Source organism: Scyliorhinus canicula, chromosome 15, assembly GCF_902713615.1.
Source record: "Scyliorhinus canicula chromosome 15, sScyCan1.1, whole genome shotgun sequence".
Lineage (NCBI taxonomy): Eukaryota > Metazoa > Chordata > Chondrichthyes > Carcharhiniformes > Scyliorhinidae > Scyliorhinus > Scyliorhinus canicula.
In genome coordinates, this window is record NC_052160.1 from 54,751,270 (window position 1) to 54,766,559 (window position 15,290).

General features: G+C 43.2%; 2 protein-coding genes across 4 annotated transcripts in view; one reads left to right on the forward strand and one right to left on the reverse strand.

Moving 5' to 3' along the window:
- The window catches only part of LOC119978050 (uncharacterized protein C7orf50), a 431,834-nt gene extending 429,032 nt beyond the window's left edge, over positions 1 to 2,802 (reverse strand). Inside the window, exon 1 of the mRNA XM_038819398.1 lies at positions 2,499 to 2,802. Within this exon, the coding sequence (XP_038675326.1) occupies positions 2,499 to 2,624 (126 nt within the window). The 5' untranslated portion in view covers positions 2,625 to 2,802. The remainder of the gene's footprint in view (positions 1 to 2,498) is intronic.
- Positions 2,803 to 8,810: 6,008 nt separating this feature from the next.
- The window catches only part of LOC119978518 (transmembrane protein 11, mitochondrial-like), a 40,791-nt gene continuing 34,311 nt past the window's right edge, over positions 8,811 to 15,290 (forward strand). For 2 of the 3 annotated variants that reach the window (XM_038820211.1, XM_038820212.1), the window contains exon 1: positions 8,811 to 11,446. In XM_038820211.1, coding sequence (XP_038676139.1) covers positions 9,075 to 11,446 — 2,372 coding nt within the window. In that variant the 5' untranslated portion in view covers positions 8,811 to 9,074. The remainder of the gene's footprint in view (positions 11,447 to 15,290) is intronic. The other variant, XM_038820210.1, reaches the window with a different exon arrangement.

The window sequence follows — 15,290 nt, forward strand, 5'->3', positions numbered from 1 at the left end:
AGTGGCAGTACCAGCTACAAGATGCACTGTTGGAACTCACCAATGTTCCTTCGACTGCACTTCCCAAGCCTACGTCTGCTACCATGTAGAAGGACAAAGGCAGCAGATGGATGGGAACACCACCACCTGGAAATTCCTCTCCAAGCCACATAGCATTCTGACTTGGAAATGTATCACCACTCGTTCACTATTGCTGGGTCAAAATCCTAAAACTCCCTTGCTAACAGCCCTGTGGCTGTACCAACACCAGAGCCTGCAGCGGTTTGAGGAAGGCAGCTTACCACCACCTTCTCAAGGGCAATTAGGGATGGACAATAAATGCTGGCCTAGCTAGTGACTCCCAGATCCTATGATCTAATGTCTAGAGATCTACAGATCATGAAAACATATCCCGGCTGTTTAATTGTAGATTGACTTAAAGGCTTATCAACCCACATAAGGTCAAACTTCCAACTTATAGGAAGCATAAGCTTAGTACAGAAGTTGACTTTTGCAGTGAGCATAAACAAAGATTAAGAGGCATCAATTGCAACACTTAGTTTTTCATAGAATCATAGAATTAACAGTGCAGAAGGAGGCCATTCGGCCAATCGGGTCTGCACCGCCACTTAACCCCATACCCCACTCTGCCCCCGTAACCCAGTAACCCCACCTAACCCAAGGACAATTTAGTATGTCCAATCCACCTAACCAGCACATCTTTGAACTGTGGGAGGAAACCGGAGCACCCGGAAGAAACCCACGCAGACACGGGGAGAACATACAGACTCCGCACAGACAGTGAACCAAACCGGGAATCAAACCTAGGACTCTGGAGCTACGAAGCTAACTATGCTATCACTGTGATACCATGCCGCCGATTGATTTGCATCAAACAAGTATATAAAATCTCTCCTTTTTGGAGAGCAGCATAACTCAACACGCTGCAGAATCTTAAAAACAAACAGACGTCCAAGAAAATTAAGTTTCCATTTGTCCAATATGAAGTTTGAAATTTTGCCCTAAAAGAGGATGGCCTATTTATTTGTGCAAGTATAGAAAGCTTTGGCTCAAGTTGACAAATATTAGAGCTTAGAAGTCTCTATGTGTGCAAAGAGTTACTGGTGGAAGTTAAGTCACCATAGCCAGGTAGTTTACCATGTCAGAATGTTCTCATAGTGGTTACTATTTCTCTAGCAAGAATCGCTAGACCTATTAAATTGTTACAAGATGAATGATATTATATCTCTGGAAGATATCAGCAGTGGTGGTCAATTACGACCAATCATCTGGCGTATGGCACACTTGCCTGGTTCATGCATTGCATCAGCATCACATCGATTTCATTGTTCCAACTCATCGAAGAGTCACATTGATGTCAAATTAAAACTCACTCCAGGACTTAAGGACATAACTTAGGCGGGTACTGGAGTGAGGAAGACCAGCATTGTCAGAAATGCTGTCTTTCTGACGAGATATGAAAATGGTCTGCAGCAATAGTGATGCAGCAATGTAAAAAAAAATCCATGACACTATCCAACCTGAGTGGACAGCAGTAACACAGATGTGGAATCATATTCCATAGACCCTGTTACTGCATTTCAGGCTCTTGAATAAAATGCTCAAGCTCAAAACATAAGCAGCTTTGTTAGGAAACCTATACTTCCTATGAACCAACATTTTTATTCTATCCGCAATGGGACGGAATGCCATCAGATAAATGGTGTATCACCTTTTTTTTCATAGACACCAGAAATGAAGGACTGTGAATCATATACTTCTAATCTTTGTATTAGTGCAAAACACTCTGCTGAGACATTAAGCAGTGCAGGCTAAAAAGTACAAATCAAGTTTCTCAAAGAATAAAGTTATGAATTTGCAGAAGGATAAGCAAACCAGATTATAAACCACAACTTTAAACCATCTATTCTAAAATAATAAAAGCTCCAATGTACTCACAATTTTTCCCCAGTAACCTTTTGACAACGGACAAGTGAAGAAAAACTTCTCAAAGATCCTTTACAAATCAGATATTCCCTCCAAAAGGAGATGGAATTTCCCCTTAACCTCAAACAATTATATGGATAAAAACAATTATATCTATATATATTTGTGATAGTGGTAGTTTCTTTTGCACAATATATTTACAGCATGTTTAAAATTTGCCATTCATTTTTGATTTGTCAAGTTTGTGATTCTGTCAATTGATCGACAAATTCAATTAGCCTATTTAATTGAGACCATTTGTATATGTTCGCTGCTGTAGCAATGTAAAGTAATGTTAGGGGTGCAGGAACATAAAAATGCAAAATCTCTCTGATGTGTGACCTCTCCCACCTCAAGCCTTAAAGTCAATTCGCACCCGTATTAAGATGCCAAAGAGTGCAGCATAAATATTGTCTTTAATATCGAGCATCAGAGTTTCATGAAAAGAGGAACCACGTTTACTGTGATTGGAAATGAGAGTCCAAAGGTTTGCTGTGGTTAGTGTTGGGAGCTTGCCTGCTGCCGCCACTCACCTGGGATCTGTTTCTCCTCTTCCTTTTCGCTTTGGGGGCACCCGGCTGTGCAGAAGTTGACTGTTCCTCATTTGCGGAAAGTTTCAGCGTTTGGGACTTAGCTCTACTCCTCTTCTCTTTAGTCATGGTAAGTATAATATAATTGTAAATAAAATGTATTTTTCTTTTCTCCTCCCCACACAAAGGTATAGGGTAAGTGTTTTACTGCCTCAGTTGCAGCTTTACAGCTGACAGTTCTAAATTGTTACAGTAGCAAACTCTCCACACACGTGGGGAGGGGATCAGATCAACCAAACCTGACTACCAACGCTCGTCCCGCCTTCCATCGACACCATTGGCTCATTCTCTGCCCTATCGCGTTTCTATTGGATGCTGGCGCTGTCCGTCAGAGGACGTTGCTGCGCGGTTTGGTTGGCGTGCGCGGCGCAGACGAAGCGCGCGTGCGCGGCGAACCCGGAGCTGGGGAAGGGGGAGTTGCCTTGAGTCAGCAGCACAGGAACTCTGAAACCTAAATGGTTCCTGCGCTGTTCTTGGGCATCGTGCTTATTTACCAGGGTGCACGAATGTCCGTTTAAATGTTTAGCGTCCGAGTGTAGGTGATCCAAGAGATGGCTGGGGTGATCATACTTTCTGCACTGAATCCCGGGTGGGGCAGAATTAAGTCGCCCGGATAGAAAATATAGCAGGGGTGGGCAAACTTTTCCGTGCAAGGGCCGCATTCAGAAATTCACAATTCACAAAGGGCCGCATAGTATATTAAGTAAAATAATTACGTCACCCGGTTATGATTCTGGGCGCCTCATATAGAACATAGAACAGTACAGCACAGAACAGGCCCTTCGGCCCTCGACGTTGTGCCAAGCAATGATCACCCTACTCAAGTCAACGTATCCACCCTATACCAGTAAGTAACCCAACAGCCCCCCCACCCATTAACCTTTAAAAAAAAAATTTAAAAAAAAAAAAAAAAAATTTTTTAAATTTTTTTTTTTTTTCTTTTTAATGACTTGGTGGGCCGCAGAAATACCTTTGGCGGGCCGCATGCGGCCCGCGGGCCGTAGTTTGCCCACCCCTGAAATATAGCATGTGTAATCACTTATATTTTAACAGTGCACGTACAGAAGATGTAAAACACGTGCATATAGATGGATGAAGTGCAGATATGTTGAGCAAGTGGGATAAAATCTGGCAAATGGAGTATAATGTGGGGTCATTTGAAGTTCTATTTGGCAGGAAGAATAAAAAAGCAGTATGAGACAGATTGGCTGCAGAATGCTGAGGTGCAGTGGCATTTAGGTGTTCTCGTGCGAGTCGCAAAAAGTTAGTTTGCAGGTACAACATATGATCTTGATCAAAAAGGCTAATGAAATGCTAACCCTTATTATGAGAATTGAACATAAAACTAAGTATGTTATGCTTCAGTCGTACAGCATTTGTGAAACAACATCTTGAATACTTTGTACTGTTTTGGTCTCATTTAAGGAACACAGTAAGAAGTCTTAAGACACCAGGTTAAAGACCAACAGGTTTGTTTCAAACACAAGCTTTCGGAGCTGGTATAGGTTGTGGGTTTGGAAGATGCTATTGAAAGTGCCTTGGTGAGTTTCTGCAGTGCATCCTGTAGATAGAACACGTTACTACCACTGTGCGTTGGTGGTGGAGGGAATGAATGTTTATGGTGGTAAAACATTACCACCTTAATAGGGAGAGGGTGCCCATCAAGTGGATTGCTTTGTCCCGGATGGGACTGGGCTTCTTTCCAAGGGCCGGTGCAGACTTGATGGGCCGAATGGGCTCCCGGACTGTAAATTCTATGTTTCTTTCTGTAAGAGCAGGTCGTTGTTGGAGCTGTACTCATCCGGGCAAGTGGAGAGTATTCCATCACACTCCTGACTTGCACCTTGTAAAATAGACAAGCTTTGGGGAGTCACTGCAGAATTCCCAGCATCTGACATCCTCTTCTAGATAGAAACATAGAATGTACAGTGCAGGAGGCCATTCAGTCCATCAAGTCTGCACCGGCCCTTAGAAAGAGCACCCTACTTAAGCCCACACCTCCACCCTATCTCCATAACTCCACCTAACCTATTTGGAACCTAAGGGCAATTTACCATGGCCAATCCACCTAACTTGCACATCACCTGAGGAAGGAGCAGTGCTCTGAAAGCTCGTGTTTGAAACAAACCTGTTGGACTTTAACCTGGTGTTGTAAGACTTCTTACTTGCTCACCCCAGTCCAACGCCGGCATCTCCACATCATGCACATCTTTGGACTGTGGGAGGAAACCGGAGGAAACCCACACAGACGCGTGGAGAACATGCAGACTGTGCACAGATAGTGACCGATCCTGGGAATCGATCCCAGGTCCCTGGTGTTGTGAAGCAACAGTGCTAACCATTGTGCTATTATGCCGCCCCTTATGGCCACAGAGTTTATATGGCTTGTCCAGTTCAGTTTCTAGTCAATGGTAAGCCCCCAGGATGTTGAACTGGATCGTGCTTTGAAAGTAGCTTCATGTTGTAGCCACCTGGGTTGGCCACTTCCCGACTTTAAAATAGAGATTCGCTAAGAATGCAGGGAAATTCAGCCAAGGACAGAAAAACAAGCAGGTGCAAAGTTTCCTGTATATTAGAACTTGCAGAACCCAGACAGCACTGAAACTGACGACCATCTAAAAGAAAAAATTGCTTACTGTCACGAGTAGGCTTCAACGAAGTTACTGTGAAAAGCCCCTAGTCGCCACATTCCGGCGCCTGTCCGGGGAGGCTGGTACGGGAATCGAACCGTGCTGCTGGCCTGCTTGGTCTGCTTTAAAAGCCAGCGATTTGATGAGCGATCCCCGGGAACAATTGAAACAGTTAAGATAATCGAGGCCAAGCCAGACTCCTCGGCGCCAGCAGGAGCCAAGTCAAAGGAAGGTCAACGGACATTTAGGAACCACCCAGCGATCAGGGACGAGCTCCAGTATTGGAGAAATCAATTCAAATGATCAGAACTTAGTCCAATCAATTGCAACCAGGTACAGGGCCGCCCACAAGGGCACAAAACCCCTGTGGACTATAAAATAGAGTCCCCAAGTTCAGTTCGTTCTTCTTGGCAGCTCTCAAAGAACTCTTGACCGTGACTCTCAATTCGGAGAGACTTGTCTAGCAGCTGCACCAACCAAGTGTCCAGTCAACGCACGCTACGAGATAGGTGCTCCTAACCATTAGTCCATACCAGCTGGAAGCCTGCAGACTCAGGATCGAACGAGAGGCCAATTGTTCCCCTGACCTAGTGGGTCCCTTTTCCAAAGCTAAGTATTGGCCTGTTAGTGTTAGAAATAGCCTAGTGAATAGTATTTTATGCATGAGTGGCGATTGACTGTGTATATAATAAATGTGTTTTGATTTCAACCTTACTAACTGGTGTAATTTTTTTTTTAAATTTAGATTACCCAATTATTTTTTCCAATTAAGGGGCAATTTAGCGTGGCCAATCCACCTACTCTGCACATTTTTGGGTTGTGGGGGCGAAACCCACGCAGACACGGGGAGAATGTGCAAACTCCACACAGACAGTGACCCAGAGCCGGGATCGAACCTGGGACCTCAGGACCGTGAGGCGGTTGTGCTAACCACTTGCCCACCGTGCTGCCCACTAACTGGTGTATTGAGTTATTGATCAGCACTTGAACTTGAACCTCGTGGTGGTATCATAAAGATACCTGGCGACTCTAGAGCAAAGGTTATAAAACAGAGCAATTAAGTGTAAAGCACACTTAGCAAAACGAGCAACAATGTTGTGATGTGCTAATGTCCTTCCTCTGCTCAAAATGGGAACTACTGACGGCATATTGAACATAATGTGGAGATTTCCTTTCTGGTTGGTTGTGAATATGGAAAATCCTTTTTAATCAGGTTTTTAAAATAGCAATTATGCTCTTTTGTGATCACTATTTTCACATCCTTTCAAATCGTGCCTACGTTCTACGTCGTACATCATTAAGTCAGCGCCAGAGCTATGACAACCGCCGTAATGCTGTATCATTTACGTTCCAGCTAATAGTAAGAAAAGTATTAGGAAGATTCTAGATATTTCTTTCTAACACATTTATTATTTATCGAACACATCTTTATCGAAGGTGACTTGCAGAACATATTCTATAGTGCATTAGATATATTCCATCGTGAAATTAAAAGTTAAGGCACTAAAGAACAAGTTTCGTGAACCACCAACTCTTCTGAGGATATTGCTTCCTTGGGGACACATTACCCATCCGGGGGCTTGTCTAAAAAATGTAGACATTTGGTCACCTTACCCATTGATCATTTTCAGGTCTGACCAGCTAGCCCAGGTGCTGGTTTAGCACAGGGCTAAAGAGCTGGCTTTTAAAGCAGACCAAGTCAGGTCAGCAGCACGGTTCAATTCCCGTACCAGCCTCCTGAACAGGCGCTGGAATGTGGCGACTAGAGGCTTTTCACAGTAACGTCATTTGAAGCCTACTTGTGACAATAAGCGATTTTCATTTTATTTCACAAAGGCAATTCCGTTCTACTTCCACCGATATGCAATAGGCATCAAAGGTTTCTAAATTAAGTTCAGACATGGATCCACCATGATCTGAATAAACAGTGGAATTAGCTTGAGGGAATGAGTAGCTTTTTCATGGTCCTGTGTTTGTCATGTTTGAATTTTGTGAGCTCTGAGACTTTTGTTCTGATTGCAAGATAGTTTTCAGCTTCTGCCACAAACTCCATACATTCCCCATTGATCCAGCCATTATCTCAGGTTGTATTGGACTGTTAGCAACCACAAGAGCCTTGTCAATCCAATATATTTGCCAATATAAAGTTCAACTACTTCAACCATCATAAGACCACTGGCTCACCCCCATCTCAGCCCATCTGTCACCTCTAGGTTCAACTATTTCAATGCTCTCCTGGTGATCCTCCCATCTTCCTGTAAAACTAAAACTCATCCAAAACAACTGCTTGTATCGTATTCTGTACCCAGTCTCGCAGATCAATCACCCGTCCTTTATTGACCTACATTGCCTCCTAATCCCCCAAAGCTTTGAGGTAAATATCCCATCCTGTTATAAATCTGTTCATAGCCTTTTCCCTTTTTTCTTCTCCAACCTTCTCCAGTACTACATTGCACAACTCTCGTTGCCCTGAATTATGTCTATGTGTATATACTGTACTTCCCCCTACCTTGTACCACCCCCCCCCCCCCCCCCCCTTTCCCCTATGGACAGCAGTACCCTCAGCCCTCTGGGGCCCAATTTGGGGATTTCCTTCCTCAACTCTTCTCACATTTCACTCCCTGTCCTCTACACCAGTGCATCTCAAACTATCTGATGTGGTGTACCGGCAGTTTTTTTTTCAATGTGCCAGGGACCGGTAAGCGAAACAAGCCAATCCAGGATTACTGTCTCTTTCTTTTCTGGAAACACTCCAAGTACCGGCAGACGATGGCTCGAGTACCGGCACCGGTACTCGTACCACACTTTGAGAAGCACTGCTCTACACTTTTGATTTTAAAGGAAAGCAAATCACTTAACATTTATATAATAAAAACAGGTGATTAGCACTGCTGCCTCACAGCGCCATGGACCCAGGTTCAATTCCAGCCTCCGGTGACTGTGTGGGGTTTGCACTTTCTCCCGTATCTGTGTGGATTCCTCCCACAATCCAAAAATGTGTTGGTTGGGTGGATTGGCTATGCTAAAATTGCCCGTAATAGAGACAGGAAATGCTGGCCAGCATCCACAATATTTTGTTTTTGTAGTGCCTTTCCTCACTTTGAGAGGACATTCCTCTCAATATTTTGTGCTTTATATCAGCATCAATGTCTGTCTTTTTAATATCTTTGAAGCGTCTTGGTAGTTTTTCCATGTTAGCGGTGCTGAATAGATGCACGTTAGTGGGTGAATCATAAATCAGAGCATTTCGCTGATACCTCCAGATGGAAATAGATGCAAATTAATGGGGGTTTGTACTCAACGTTCCAGAGCTGCGGAAATTCTCCTTTCGATTACACTGTGTAAAGAACGTATCCCATTCCAAATGCCAGTGCATTTAAATAAAAATCACGCTGGACGAAAAGCAGAGCAACTTGTGCAACTGACTCATCACAACGCCGCCCCCGCCCGGCGCCAGCACAGCAGGGTGTTTACTCTCGGTGAGCATGCGTACATGCCGGGGTTCTCCGTTCGCGGAGCCCGGCGCACGCTGGGAGTTGTAGTTCACGCCGCCGTCGGTCCCCTGGCTAAACGGGAGCTGGAGAACTACAATACCCAGAAAGCTATACACCAGGAACCCCCCTCCCCCAAAACGAACGAACATTAATGGCTGCCGCAGTTTTTAAATGACTTGGTTTGAAGATAATTCACGCGAAGGAGACATTGCTTTTTTTAGTTGGGGGGGGGGATGAAAGTATTGTCTGGTGAAAAGGGGTGTATGACACTCACGTCCGGTGAAACGCTTTAGGTCAGATGGAAACAAAATGGTGGCTTGTGAAGAGGTGCTGGCGTTGCTAAGGGGGCCGCTCTTTCTTTGCACTTTACATGCTCGGTCTGGGAAGGTTAAAATATGATCACTGCTCCTGATGTTGTCGCTCTCACTCACGAAGATGACTACGAGGAGCAGTATCGCGACGACTCGATGCCCCCTTTCCAATTCCATCCCGAAAACCCCTGGTCCAAGACGGCCACGGCCAAATTCGAGAAAGATTTCATTCTGATATCCGAGTTTTCCGAGCAGGTAGGCCCTCAGCCTTTGTTAACCATCCCAGAAAATGCCCGCGATAACTTTGATCTCAACTATTTCTCTCTCAGGATCATGTCTGTGGACTATCAAGCCTCCTTTGTGGGGCACCCCCCTGGCACCAGCTATCCCAAGCTCAACTTTGTGGAGGACTCCAAGGTGGTGCTGGGGGACTCCAAGGAAGGGGCTTTCGCCTACGTCCACCACTTGACTCTCTACGACTTGGAGGCGAGAGGTTTCGTCAGGCCGTTCTGCGTGGCTTACATCTCCGCCGATGAAAACAAGATCATGCAGCAGTTCCAGGAGCTTTCAGGTGACTTTTCCAAAGCCTCCGAGTGTTTGAAAACTGGAAATAGAAAAGCTTTTGCCACAGAACTGGAAAAGAAACTCCAGGACCTCGAGTACACGCGGAATGTTTTACACAATGAAACAGAAATCCAGAAAAGATCGAACGACAAAGGATACTACTCGTCGGTAGCAATCGAAAAAGCCAATGAGTTAGCCAATGTGGAGAAGTGTATAATTGAACATCAGGATCTTCTAATGCAGATAAGAACTTATTCACACAAAAAAACGAAAGATGCGGACTATTTTTTCTATGAGCCAGAATATGGCACAGAACAATCGGACACTGGGTTGGAACAACAGTCAAACGAGTTGTGTGAAAAAATTAGCTTTTCCAATAATAGCAGATCTTACACACCAAAGTTCACAAGGGCTAAGTCGGCAAAATGCTTTGAAAAAAAGTTGAAAACCCTGGAAGAGCTTTGTGATAGTTACTTTTTTAATCAAACTCTAGAACAGCTTAAGCAGGTAGAGAAATTCTTTAGAGGTGATGTATGCTATCTGATTACAAGCCAAATTGAAAAACTGCTGCTTCAACAACAGCGACTAACTTCCTTTCTGTTTGAAGATCCGTTACTCTTTGATAAAGAACAAATTGAAAAGCAACAGCGCTGTGACAAACTGCTTCCAGTTTTTAATATTCTTAGCCCAAAGGATTTGGAACATCCCTGTTTATCAAATGAGGCTGCAAGCTTTGAATCATACAAGTCTTGTGTGGAGTCTGTGCCAATTAAATTGGACCAGCAAGTCAACGAAGAGAGTTACCATGGGACTGTGGCAGATTCTATCCCATGTAAAAATCCTCCAGGAGCTTCAGACTATCTTGAGCTGGAAGGGAAAGAAAAGGGAAGTGTCAGCAGTGGTGAAAGTATTGAAGTACTGGGTACAGAAAAATCCTGCCCGGCCCCAATATTTTCCAAATCTGACAGCCAAACAAACCTGCAGTGCCAGCACCCAGAAATTGTGAGGAGGAAATTTGTAGTCACCAAGCGGACAAACAGCGAGGACAGCATTGAAGTCCTCTGTACCACTGAATCTCTGATACCTGAAGATTTTAAGGCCACCTGTCCAAGTGCAATATATGAAGAAGATAACACTTTAGACAATGAAGAAGAAAAGCAACTGAGCACCGATCCTGTGCAGCCTGATGCAAATCTGAACCATAGTAACGGATTTAGTAAGGCAGATTTTGAAAATAACACCATAATGTTGCCTGTTTTATCTGAGCCTGTAGACTCCACTTGTTGTATTGGAAAAGAGAGCCCACATTTTACTAAATCGGTACCTACATTTGTAACTGAAGAATACAATGATGGAGTAGTCAATGTTCCACCACAACGCAGTAAAACCATAGACCAAATATTCCACAGTGATTTCCCACAACAAGATGACAGAAATGGATTATATGGTGCTGATGACCAAGTATTATCTACCTATGAGAAAAAGTACAATGATGTACCTGGTACTGGAGAAACAGTTCAAATTCCAGTAGATGAATATTTGGACAATATGAGTTACATCAGTGCATCATTATGTTCTGACAGGACTCCATCTCCAGCTTTACCAAACTGTCCAATAAAAAGGCTCTCTGGAAAGCATAAGAAGCAGTCTGGAAGGAATTCACTCTGGTTTATAAGGCAATATTCTTTTGCACAACAAGCAATTTTTTCATTGCTAACTGGCCGGATGCTTGTAATAGTTGGTGAACAAGAAGGAAAAGTTAAAAAGCTTGTCAATGCTTTGTCAACATTTGTCCCTAATTGTGGCAGCGATTCAGACTCTATAAAGCAATGGGTAACGTTCCCGTTGCTCATCAACCATTTACAGACCTGGAAACTCATTGGACTTCAAAGGTGTGTATTAAATATAGATACAATGTAGCCATGTTTAAGGGCCAGTTTACTTAGTAATGGATTAAGATCGGAGCAATAGATGCGCTTAGTATTGCAAATGCATTTCAGAATGGCAAGAATAACTGAATTCGAATTAGATTAAATACGAAGTTCAGAAGAATTGTGAAACTAGTTTTATTGTAAATATTGTCAGTAATATGGATCCCATGCAGACCTTTCTCAAACATTTCCATTTTTTTATTTTATCAAAGTTTGCGTGTTCGCTCTACCAAATAGTGGGTTACTTTCAAAAGTGAGTATTGGGACTATTCATAATACTTGAATTTATTATCAAGCTTCAAGGGTGGCTTCTGCTTAAACTGTCAGTTTATTGAAAAAATAACACTTTAAGTACTTGGAGAAAAAAAAGGAAATAAAAGAAAATACATAATAGGGCAACACAAGGTACACAATGTAACTACGTAAGCACCGGCATCAGATGAAGTGTACAGGGGTGTAGTGTTAATAAGGTCAGTCCATAAGAGGGTTGTTTAGGAATCTGGTAACAGCAGGGAAGAAGCTGTTTTTGAGTCTGTTCGTGTGTGTTCTCAGACTTCTGTATCTCCTGCCCGATGGAAGAAGTTGGAAGAGCAAGTAAACCGGGTGGGATTATGCTGCCAGCTTTCCCCCGGGCAGCGGGAGGTATAGATGGAGTCAATGGATGGGAGGCAAGTTTGTGTGTTGCACTGGGCTGTGTTCACGACTCTCTGAAGTTTCTTGAGGTCCTGGGCCAAGCAGTTGCCATACCAGGCTGTGATGCAGCCAGATAGGATGCTTTCTGGTGCATCTGTAAAAGTTGGTAAGAATTAATGTGGACATGCCGAATTTCCTTAGTTTCCGAAGGAAGTATAGGCGCTTTTGTGCTCCCTTGGTGGTAGTGTTGACGTGGGTGGACCAGGACAGATTTTTGGTGATGTGTACCTCTAGGAATTTGAAACTGCTAACCATCTCCACCTCGGCCTCATTGATGCTGACAGGGGTGTGTACAGTACTTTGCTTCCTGAAGTCAGCGACCAGCTCTTTAGTTTTGCTGGCATTGAGGGAGAGATTGTTGTCGCTGCACCACTCCACTAGGTTCTCTATCTCCCTCCTAACTCGTCGTTATTCGAGATTCGGCCTATTATGGTCGTATTGTCGGCCAACGTGTAGATGGAGTTGGAACCAAATTTTGCCACGCAGTCGTGTGTGTACAGGGAGTAGAGAAGGGGGCTAAGTACGCAGCCTTGCGGGGCCCCAGTATTGAGGACTATTGTGGAGGAGGTATTGTTTATTCTTACTGATTGTGGTCTGTGGGTCAGAAAGTCGAGGATCCAATTGCAGAGTGAGGAGCCAAGTCCTAGGTTTTGGAGCTTTGATATGAGCTTGACTGGGATTATGTGTTGAAGGCGGAGCTGTGTCAATAAATAGGAGTCTGATGTAGGCGTCCTTGTTGTCGGGATGCTGTAGGGATGAGTATAGGGCCAGGGAAATGGCGTCAGCTTTTGCTCCACCGCTTGTAAATACCCTTGGTTGTGAGCACGATTTTGTCACCTCGGTAACCTAAAAATGTCCACTCAAAGGTATATTCTCAAGCAAATTGTTTTCAACATTTATTTTTCTGCAAAGACAGATTTGTGACTTTAGTAAGATTAGCTTAATACAATTTTAGCCAGATTTACTATAGATTTCTTTTAAAAGCCACTTGGAATTATTTGCTGACAAGTCTGCTGCAAGCAGGAAAGTAAATACCCATGTGAAATGTGCCTTAATACCAGCAATCTTTTCAGAGAACCTTTAAAAAGGGTAGCACAGTGGTTAGCACAATTGCTTCACAGCTCCAGGATCCCAGGTTTGATTCCCGGCTTGGGTCACTGTCTGTGCGGAGTCTGCACCTTCTCCCCGTGTCTGCCTGGGTTTCCTCTGGGTGCTCCGGTTTCCTCCCACAGTCCAACGGTGTGCAGGTTAATGGATTGGCCATGGTAAATTGCCCTTAGTGTCCAAAAAAAGAATTTGGATAAAAATTTGGGTGGGGTGGAGGTGAGGGCTTAACTAGAGTGCTCTTTCCAAGGGCCAATGCAGACTCGATAGGCTGAACGGCCTCCTTCTGCACTGTAAATTCCATGATTTTATGAAAAGTTTGTCTTCATTTGCAATAACATTTGATCATTGTAAAATCTCTTGTCTAATTATATAACCTTGTCTATCAAACTCTTTTACATGTCATTTCTATGGCAGGTTTTCATACTTTCATGACTAATACTGACTCTAAGCAAGAGGAAGAATGCTGGTGTTGCATAAGGTGACATTCTGCAGTGAATTTATACTTTTTCATGGTCAGCAGCAAATACTTTTGCTTGATCAAACTCAAGACCACATTTGCTTTAAGCATGTAGATCCCAATTGTTTCTGTGCACCTGCCACACTGTAGCTTTGTCTCAACATTATTGAAACTAGGTCCTATGGTGCGTTCAAATTTTTGTATCATTTCCTTATTGGAACTGTTCAAATTACAATGTGAAACTATTTTATTTTCCAATCTAATTTTTGTTCCTGATTATCTGAAGAAGCTAGTTTAATGACTATTTAATAAACTGAATACTCTTTACATGAATGTTATTACTTTATACTAATTTCAGTGTACAAGTTGACAACTAATCAAGGTTGGTGAGATTCACTAACCTGGTGATATCCTACTTCCACCTCTCTATTTCAGAGAGGGTTGGAAAGAATGTTGACACAAGATCAGTAGTTGAACTTTACAGTTTATATTTAGCCTCTGATCATACAAAAATCAAGAGGAGCAAGAGCGGCACGGTAGCACAGTGGTTCCCGGCTTGGGTCACTGTCTGTACGTAGTCTGCACGTTCTCCTCGTGTCTGCATGGTTTTCCTCCGGGTGCTCCGGTTTCCTCCCGCAAGTCCCGAAAGATGTGCTGTTAGGTGAATTGGACATTCTGAATTCTCCCTCGGTGTACCCGAACAGGTGCCGTAGTGTGGCGACTAGAGGATTTTCACAGGAACGTCATTGCTGTCTTAATGTAAACCTACTTGTGATAATAATAAATATTATTATTTTATTATTATTATAAAAACCATCTCCAGGTGGTAGTCTTGCATCACTAGGGACTTTGTACTGGGCAGATTCCAACATGGTGTGAAAATGCATTTTAATTTAATGGAAGTCACTGCTCTCACCTGCTGCCTTATCGTGGTGGGTGGATGCAATTCAGAGAGTGCCACTCTGAGTCTATTCCTTTGTCACTCAGCTGGATTTGAGGTATAACTATAGGCCACCTTCCATAACTCTGGTCTGTTACTGTACATGGCATTATACAATATCTGTCCAAGAAGGTGCCCCTGAGAGTCTGCAGTTATTCCACTTTAAAGTGGCACAGCAACAGCTTGTCAAATTTTTTTTAAAATTCCTTAAAAATGTTACGCTGGGTTCAAAGAGGGGAAATATGATTCTGAGATTGGTAATGCTCCCTCATGTCCGAAACTGTGTAAAGTGAAAGGAACATGTGTTTATATGGTTATAGCTTCCACTTTTCCTGCTTGAAACGGTTGATATCTCAAAAATGCCTTCTCCCCTTTTTATATACAGCTAATCAAAAGAATGTCACCTTTTACTAGTGACTATCCCAGGCAATCCAAGCAGATTGTTATATAATTAATTAAATGTTCTGGAGTGTTACAGCATTAGATCATGGTGTGACTCTTGTCACTGATATGGCTAACCTGCTGAGATTTTTTAAAAGTCTGCTGCACTTCAAAATTTTGTTGAAATCTTTTAATTTTTCCATCTATACTTCATGGCCATTGCTGCA